General features: G+C 41.2%; 2 protein-coding genes across 2 annotated transcripts in view; both read right to left on the reverse strand.

Moving 5' to 3' along the window:
• Window positions 1–1,699: 1,699 nt before the first annotated feature.
• On the reverse strand, window positions 1,700–6,024 carry LOC104959179 (disintegrin and metalloproteinase domain-containing protein 22-like). The gene is made up of 3 exons (XM_010787049.1): window positions 5,552–6,024; window positions 5,122–5,282; window positions 1,700–1,780 (listed from the first exon to the last, which is right to left on the reverse strand). The coding sequence occupies exons 1-3, from the start codon at window positions 5,646–5,648 to the stop codon at window positions 1,700–1,702; spliced, it is 339 nt and encodes a 112-aa protein (XP_010785351.1). The 5' UTR covers window positions 5,649–6,024.
• A 1,979-nt stretch (window positions 6,025–8,003) lies between these two features.
• The window catches only part of dbf4 (DBF4-CDC7 kinase regulatory subunit), a 5,470-nt gene continuing 3,756 nt past the window's right edge, over window positions 8,004–9,717 (reverse strand). Inside the window, exons 12-13 of the mRNA XM_010787050.1 lie at window positions 8,891–9,006; window positions 8,004–8,766 (exon numbers count right to left, since the gene is read on the reverse strand). Of these exons, the coding sequence (XP_010785352.1) occupies window positions 8,004–8,766; window positions 8,891–9,006 (879 nt within the window). The remainder of the gene's footprint in view (window positions 8,767–8,890; window positions 9,007–9,717) is intronic.

Below are 9,717 nucleotides of genomic sequence, written 5' to 3' on the forward strand. Positions count from 1 at the left end.
CTTTACCCGAGTGTCCAAAACATACGGCCTCAGGTCCGATGATACGATAACAAAATCGATCATGGACCTTCTGCCTAGGGTGCTCTGGTACCACGTACACTTATGAGCATCCTTATGTTCGAACATGGTGTTTGTTATGGCCAATCCATGACTAGCACAGAAGTCCAGTAACAAACCACCACTCCGGTTCAGATCAGATTGATTGATTGATTGATTTATTTATTTATTGATTGATTGATTTACAACAACACTTTAAAACCCAAAAGTATTAAATATGCCTTCATACACCCATCTTGTTTTCCCAACCAATATTCCAAATCTCTAAAAACATTCAGTATATGATCGGATAAAACACAAACAACTGCAAATCCTCACAGGAGAAACTGGAGCTAGGAAATGTTTGTTGTTTTTGTTTGAAAAAGAGAAAAGTAAAGATTTCCAATCCAAGCTCCACAGCGCTGATCTCATTCTTATTCAGAGCCACACGTGTCAAACTGTCCCCCGGAGCTGTCTGCATGGAGGCTACCTCACTCTGTGGAAAGTTAAGCAAAGGATTTTTCCCAATTGTCTTTTTTAGGTCATCTTTCTGATGGACTTTCTGCACCACACCAGGTAAAGATTAGATTTACAAAGAAGCTGTAAGCAGGCAAGGTCACCTGCATGAATAATGACTCAGCACCGAGCCATGTGCTAATGAAAGTGCATGTGCAGAAGCTTGTGCATACATGTATGTGTGTGCGCATTTGTCAATGTGTGAACGACAGATTTTGCTATCCATAACCGGTTGATGCGTCACACAGTGAGCTGCAGGCTTCTCAGAAACATTTCCTCCAAACGTGGGAACTCCTGTGATGTAACGGCTCTCTCTGTGGGGGAGTGACTTCTGCTGTGAGGAGCAGGCAGCATCAATGTTTGTGTGTTTACAGACTTCCTGTTTTGGGGCTAAATGAGACAAACAAGCCCTGGTCTCAAGGAGAGATGGTGGAAAACCGAAAAAACAATCACAGAAAAGTTTAGATATAGATGCCAAAGGGTTCAATTGTATGAAAGTGTATGAGGTCGAGGCAAAAAGAGAGGGAGAGGCTTAGTGAGAGGAAGAGGTGAAATAAGAAGAGAGTTCCTCGCTTTCCATCAGCAGTACTGTGATCAATATCAGTGTCTGACAGGGCAGCGCTCCGGCCTTTACCGTAAATCACTTCCTATTATGATGGAACCTCTAAATCACACACGCACACAATAACTGACCTGCTGCAAACACACGCACACATATTCACACAGATACATTGATTCACACACAGCACACACCGGCATTAGATATTAATGTCTTAAGAGTGCATTCCCAAACACAGGCAATACACTTCCCTCAGAGAGCAGGAAAATATGACCCGCAGAACCACGATGAACGATTCAGGTGAAATACTGGAGTCAGCACTCGATTGATGCACAAAATGTGCTCAAGATCATTTACACTAAACAGGAGCAAGTTTTGCAAGCAAGTCATATTTAAAGAACATTTTTGATATTAAAACCATGCCACCTTTGTTTGCCTTAAAAACAATATTGAGTGTCAGCCAAGACACACTATTTAAAAAAAGTTAAATGCAAATGAAAGCTTACAATACCTCTGCAAAGACAGACATTCTTTTTGTAGATGGATTCCTATTCAGGTGGACATATGTAATTATATAATAACTGTGACTCACTGGTTCAATTCCACATCCAAGATGAATTTTCTGCCGAAAGCGTCCACTTGAAAGCTTGCTTGGGCCACATGGTTCACCTAGGAAAAGCAGAGAAGACATGTTATTTACTATAACTAGAGGCTGACATTATCATATTCATGGCTTTATTCATTATCATATGCAAGGATCAATTCTCCTCTCCATTGATGGATGGCTGCATTGTCTCTTTCAGAACCAATCAGCAGTAGGAAGACTGTTTATATTAAGCCATCAACATCTGTCTTCTACTGAATTTGAATTTCTGCAAAGGATCTCATGCAAGTGCTTTTTATGTAATATCATCTCACACTATGACTCATAATTAAAAACGTACATATTATTATACCTCGATGACACGTCATTTCTATGTTTACCAGAGTGAGTTTGTATGTTTCACAACGCCAAGGACTCATTGATATTCCTCATCCCATACTGAACCATATAATTCAGCTGACTGCTGTGTGTGATTGATTTGGCTGGAGGGGGGTCTTCTGGGCACATATGGGACAGGCTTTATTACAAACCCTCGGGTCAATGAGAACTCGACCCAATCATTCCTCTGCAGGTCTAGGGGAGTCCCCGAGCTGGGCTAAAACTCGCCTCACCCTCCCCCAGACTCGCCCCCCCGGCTACCTTCATCAACAGACCGGACACCCCATGACAGCGATGGGAGGAGGGGTGTGTCGGGTTCTTTTTTTTCAAATTTATTCAGGAGGTGCCCTTGTGCTCACCCAAGCACGACCTCAGCCCGTGAAGTCCCCATTGACCAGAGACCATTGTTTGAAGGCGTGTGTCTGCGCGTGGTCAATGCATATATGAGCGGCTAAGAGGGTGTGTGGGTGTGTGTGTGAGTGCGTTCAAAGGGCAATCCCTTTCCATGGCACACTTGCGATGAAATCTTATCTGGCAGGTTTGGATCCGTGATGGGGGGAGGTACCAGTAATTGTGTTTAATGAAAGCACATCCCAGCTTCACTGAGCCGAGCCGATAGTCTGAAGCCACCGCTGACTCTTGATTTCTGAGTTATAGCAGACTTTCCACTCATGACTGTCGAAGTATGACTGTAAGTGCTATAAACGCACTGCGCCCAGACAAAGAGGCAAACATGCAAACCAACACACACTGATTCCACTGGAAGCTTTTGTTTTTCCACCAAAACAACATGAGCACTCTGCTGAACTCTCCACGGCTCACTCAGTGGTGAAGCTGTTTGTGTCTGAGACTGAAAATAGGCAATATAACTGAAGTCTAATTATAAACTTCTGTGTGTCACATATTTTCAGAACTATTTGACAGATTTGTTTTTAGACTGTTGGTCTAAAAACAGCCAAATATCTATCAAACTTGCAACGTGCTTATGACATCACGGCTGATTGCAGACCAGATTCAAGCCTCTGGAGAATAAGAGACTCAGAACATCAAATATCAAATGAGAGAGGCACGTGTCCTGTTCTACCCTGAATTTATTACAAAATATATATTAAACCACTAATTAAGAACTTTACAACCATTACCTATTATCTGTTATTTTAATTAATAACCATGGGCTGACAATACATCTTTAAGCTAAATAAACACATCTTAAAGGTGTCAACTCAAAAAGTAAATGCGTGTCTAGATAGGCTCCTAAGAAGGTACTTGACTCGTGACAATATTATATTTTAAGCATGATTTTAGCAAATCTTCTTAAGAATCTTTGTAGAAAGTTGAAAATGTTCCTTTGCCCTGCACAAACTATGTATTAATCTTAGGATGGAGATTAGCATCAGCGTCAAAGGAAAACACTAACATGATATCTGAGGGCAGATGGCTGCTGTTAGCATGTTTACCCATCGGGCTGCAGCTCTGAGGTGTGAGAGGGACAAAGGGTTAACACCTCCCTGCATGCTACCATCAGTAGCCTTCTCCAATCTCTGGGCCCTGAATAGGCTAGCAAACCTAAGCTGCACAAATTAAAAACGCATGGAAGGTTTGCACAATGCTAATTGACTCGTCTCTTGAAATGAACCCAACAGACACGCTGCTTCACTGAACTGAGTCAGTGAACACTGCTACAGTGATATGGATTATCACTGCATTGGTTATTAAAGACAAGGCGGAATGTAAGGTTTCCTGTCAAACTATCTTGTTGCTAACATTGGGTTTGGATAATCACTAACAGCTCTCTGCATCATGTTGTAACATAATGGTTTGTGGGTTTTATTGTCCAAACTTACTGCAAAACAAAGTTTACCCCAAGCCAATAAGACTACAGTGGTAGTGTTAACTAAAGAACTGTAAACATACCTATACAACTATTATCAAATCATCTTGGTTATCAATCCTACTTTAGAACATACTTTCTAGAGATATCACTGTAAATATTCAGATGTTGAGCTAGTATAGCCAACATTTTATTGTTTTTTTTAGAAGAATGTAGATATTTGAGAGCTAAATCAAAACGGATACTGCATTTAGCGGTACCGTTCTTTAACATATAACAAAAATGTGTTCCTTAAATGTGGTTATTAAAAAGATAATGCACTTAACCGTGTTATGACCATTAAGATTTTGACTGTGATGAAACACGTCCATAAAAACCTTTGTTTTAAATTGGCATTTCATGGGTTTAAAATGCCTAAAAATATCAACTACTGGTATTCGCCCTGACCAGACAAATGCTGGAAAAAGAGTATAAATATTCTTAACGCCCTTCTAATCAGTTGGCAGGGGAGGCCACTGCAATTCCTGCCTTAAGGTTTTCCTCTCAGCCCTCTCTACACCTGCATTGTGAAAGCGGGACTCTCAAAGACATTTCTCAAGTGTAATCGTGTTGTACATGGGCCGTTCACATCGATGGATGATCTCTTGATAATATATAATCCCTTCCACTTAACTCGACTTGCATGAATTGACTAAAATACAAAATAAAATGTTGCTTTATGTGAGCTGATGCAGGTGAGGCAGCTCCTGCATGCAGCAACCCAGCTGGACACACATGATGCAAGTTATCACTAAATTATGAATTATCCTGTTGGCCAGATGACGAAAGCAGATTTCGTACATGCCTAAATGTACAGTGTGAATAGAGAAACATTTGTTGAGAAATCAATAAGCTAAATATTGTATATCCATTGAAAGGCAGAGTGATGACCCTGCACAGTCTAATTAGAAAGGCTTAATTGTTTCAAGCTTCTGCTGTTTTGCTTGTAATTGACTAATTATTAGTTTTACCCTCTGAGAACAAGGGTAGAGGAGGAGAAACAAACATAAACACGGAGGCAGCAGAGAGCAACACACACACACACACACACACACACACACACACACACACACACACACACACACACACACACACACACACACACACACACACACACACACACACACACACCTCCATCCGGACAACAAAACACTGTACCTGGCTGGAGCCGGAGCTGGCTTTCACCCTGGTGCTGAGCTCATCCTCTGTGATCTGGCTGTGGTTGTGCCTGCTGTAGAGCAGGCGGAGAGGCACCGTGTCCTCCTTTCCCACAAACCTGCCAGCATCACGAAGAGCCTTCAAGCTCGACAAGGCGTCTCCTGCACAGAGAGGAAAACAGATGTCATTACCCGCCTGTCCCTCCGTGCGGGAAACAGAGGCACGTTCATCATAAACACCGCCATCTGAAATGTCGACTGGTCCATTTTTCCTTTGATAACAAGAAGCAGCAGGCAAAATGCATATTTTAGAGGGAAACCATGAACTAGCCGAAGCTACACAAAAACAAACAAAGGCCTGTGGATGGTAATTTAAGGCTTTTAAAAGCACGATGTGTTGATGTAATAATATTTGAAAAGGCATCAGTTACCATTTTGGGCATCAGGGTTGCTCTGGTGGCCGACGTGCATCAATCCACAGACGCACAAAAGGGAAATCCACCATCGCGGGCGCATCATCAGCACCATCACCTTTCACTCTCCTGCTGGAAATTATAAAACAATGCGGTATTCCGGGAGCAGGCTCTCAGAGTCCTGCCTTCGCTAGGGGAGCTTGAAGCTGGGGCTGGTCGTCTGGTTAGCGCAGTCCCTCTGGTTGGGGGCCATCGGGGTCCTTACAAGTCTGAACGCGGAGCGCGTCTGAGCGCACCGACGACCCGCGAAGCAGCAGCACGGAGCAGAGAGGGAGGAGAGGGGAGGGTGCAGGGGAGGGGAGGACTAGGGACACCTCCTTAAAACACATCAATATCCAACGGCTCACTGCAGAAACGCCTAATGCATAAATATGAGCGAGCAGTGGAGACAGGATGGAGAAAAGCTGCGGGCCCGGCCTTCCGGGATGATCATCGTCCGCCTCCTGCACCTTCCTCCATGTTAAAGATCTGCAGGAGCGCCATTCCTGCCCCAACCTGCCTGTTGTTGTCATGAGTCACTCTATCATGTGCATCTATGAATAACAAGAACATGTGTGTTTGTGTGGCAATTTTGTTTTTGTGGATTCATATGTTCCAGTTGGGCCAAACATGTTTATGAAAAGCTATTTAGGAAGGCTTCTCAATCCTTCAATCTACAAAACATTTAAACTGTTGACACATGGGAGCATCAACAACATACTGTGTCACTTTAAAACAAGACCTACAACAGCGTTCATTAATTCTGATGTGACACAGAACCACAAAAAAAGTATCCCCGGACCCATGCCACCGTATAATAAAAACAGTTTATGCGTATAAACTCAAGCCCCTTTAACCCTGCAAAATATAACTGTTCATGGATGCACCTGATGAGCAGTTGACAGGTTGTGTACCATGTTGTATGACCATAAAAGCATTTTCAGTAGTTCAGAATATGTATGAGAAACAAATGACAATAATGTCTGCATTCAGTGTTGCTTTAGTACTTTTATTTGCAGCTGTACTTACTGTACGCCTCCGAACATTGCTGCTCAGGTCTTTCTTAATGTCAGTGGCAGAGACTCCCATCTGACCCAGAGCATCACTTAGAGAGATATAAGGGAGAACAGGGCTCTATGCTAATGCACTAACTGCAGGGCAGAGAGAGGCTGGTCCAGCTAATGCATCAGAAAAGCACAAGGCAGGTCATGAAAATTGCACTTAGGAATAATCCTAAAATGTCATATATAATGTCAAGCACCACACATCCAACCTACGAGACATTCAAATACATTATGCAACAATTATATGCATTTCAAATACATAATACGATCAGTTCGGCATATCTGAGAAGATTCAAGACTACCTTTGTTCAGGTTATTGGGGATATTATTTTTAATTTAAGCTGCCTCTTTCACAAAATGCTACATTTTTATGAAAAGTATTTATGGGAAACAACTGCAAGTAGGGACTGTAAACTATGGAAATAAACTATTCACTAATAGTTTATTACATACACTCTTTTTTACACAAATCACAAATCACAACGCAAGGCCTCTGTAATGTTGCCATGGGACTTTAAAGTGTTAGGGCCTTTTTCCTGTTCTTCAGAGCAGTCTTCAGGTGGCATTTCATTTCATAGCATCTAGAAGAATGTATCTACCTGAAACTAGTATGTATAAACGACTGTGGACTAATGTTTAGGCCCAAATTTGCTATGCATTTCTAAAATTAAATATATTGACATACCGTCAAGAACGTGAACAAATGATAATGTTTTATGATTTAACCAAATTAGACCATGTGGGCAATTAGTGGATATTTCAATGTAGTACAATGGATTTGCGTATTATTACAACCTATTTTTCTTCACAAAGTAGATTAAGAGTTTGAATTCAGGTTAAAGCAATTAGTTATTATTGTTTTTTCTAACAAAATATTTATATAAAATTTGACAATATATTTGATGAGGATCGTTTGAAAAGGGTTGTGACTGGATATCAAAATATTATTTTGTTAATTTAACTAAATGTTTTGACAAATATGACTATAAAGACAATATTTCAGTTTTGATTACTTTAACTTCGAGTCTACTTAGACTGTTCATTGTGTTCAGTTTAGAATTTAAAACTCCAAATCTGGTTTAAAAACAGCACAAGAAAAACCTGTCATTTTAAAGTGAATAGAATGTCCTTGAATGCTGCTAACCACATTTAAGTTTTTAGAAAAACACTCAATGCTGTGAAAAAAAACACAGCACATCCACAGCTGCCTTACATCTGATATAAAACAAAATGAGATCAATCTGCCTACTGAGATTCCTGTGGAGAGAATATAGTGTTTTATATGGTTCACAACACAGAACATGGTATCCTTCAAGTATTTTAAAAAGGCAGTAATAGTCCAGTTCATCCCTTCGATTCCTTTCTCCCTAGTCCTCAAACCCCAGAAACTCTACTTCCATGTCATCACTCGACTGAAAAAGTCTCAGCAGGGATTTGTTGGGGATGTCACTCGGCTTCGCACTTTCATCGTGTGTGCTCATTTTCCGTCTTTTGCGTTTATAAACTCTCACCCTCCTCTGTATGACAGGAGCGAGACTTGCTGAAGGAAGGCTCACTCCTTCCCTTTCCGAAAGGTTGTTTCCAGTCTTTTGGTCGGGCAGAACGTTTCCTTCCTGAGCAGCCTCACACACCGAGGAGTCCTGCTTCTCATCAGACTCCTCTAGCTGATGAGTGTTCACATCATGGAGGTGAGAGGGAGAGCTGTTCATGCGTGGAGATATTGTTTGGTGCTCCTTGTTGTCCTGAGTCTCTCTGGAGCGAAGAAATTCACCTCCAGAGGGCGCCGTTTCCATATTCTGCTGATCATTCAGAGTCTGCTCTGCTTTTTGGGTGCGAGAAGTCAAAGAGTTCTGTCGGCACGGCCGTTTACGTGCAAGAGATTTGCGCTTTGATCTGTCCGAGTTTGAGTGATTGTTCCTCCTCTCCCCCTCAATGTGATTCAGAGGAGCAGAATCCGTAACTGAACTGATTTTTAAGGTGTGTCCCGAGTAAGATCCCATGTGGCCATCAGCAGTCTGATGCTGCTCTCCTTTAATAATCTCTGTGGGATCCAGATCCGTCTCGTGTCTCAGAGCAGTTTTCCCACAGGGTTCGGGAACAAAGAGAACAGAGGAAACACTGCACTTCAGTCTGAAAGGAATCAAAGACAAGTTTCCATGAGTAGAGTGAATAGAAAGACAAAAGGTCTATCAAAAACACATTGACTTTTTATAATCGTGTGAACATTATATAGGGGGAAGTTTGATCATATTACCTTTTAACCTGAGATTTGATGTGGAGGAAGTTGAAGTGCAGGGTTGACACCAGTTGGTCCACCACCAGGTACTCATCGCTCTTGGAGAAATCCTTGTGACGTTCACTCTTTAGATGCTTAACAAAAGGAAATCAGCCAGTTTTATAATTACAGCTGTCTAGTGGAACGAACACACACACACAATGCAGTTTCCCTTATTATTCCTTTAAATTCAATAAAAAAAACAGAGTTTGGAGACAAATGTACCATCTTTGTCAGTCTAATTAAAACAGGGCCAAATACTAATAATCAATATATAGTTATATTACATGTGAACGTAATTCCAAAAGTATAAGAGCCTCCTCCATTTGTTAATATTTTTTTACATCATATTGTCGGCAGATTTTTCTTTATGAAAGTTTGCCCTGCAGTATAAACACATACCTGATTTATCTAAATAGCAGTATATCTAAAACATGAATGTCTTGTGTTGTGTGTGTTGCGGCTAAGGCTGCATTAATGCAGGGCTATTCAATTAGTTTGGAATGGGGCTGGTTGATGAAAATGATCCGGGAAAAAGATGGCTTGAAATATGAGCAATCATATTAAGAGCTTCAGATACAGTAAATACTACAACAGCATAGTGGAGTGCATATATTGTGTTTAATTAAATCAACAACATAGCCCCAAGGCCTTTATAGATCGAAATGGAAAGTTCAGAACTCAGTAGACCTACATGTGAAGCTAATTTGACCATCAACATCATTTCATTTGATTTAGGTGAAATGATCTAATCATTCACGCAGAGATGCAATAAATGACAGGAGTCTTCACTACAGTAGCTAGCA

This window comes from Notothenia coriiceps, unplaced genomic scaffold (genome assembly GCF_000735185.1).
Source record: "Notothenia coriiceps isolate Sejong01 unplaced genomic scaffold, NC01 NC01_scaffold00029967, whole genome shotgun sequence".
Taxonomy (NCBI): domain Eukaryota; kingdom Metazoa; phylum Chordata; class Actinopteri; order Perciformes; family Nototheniidae; genus Notothenia; species Notothenia coriiceps.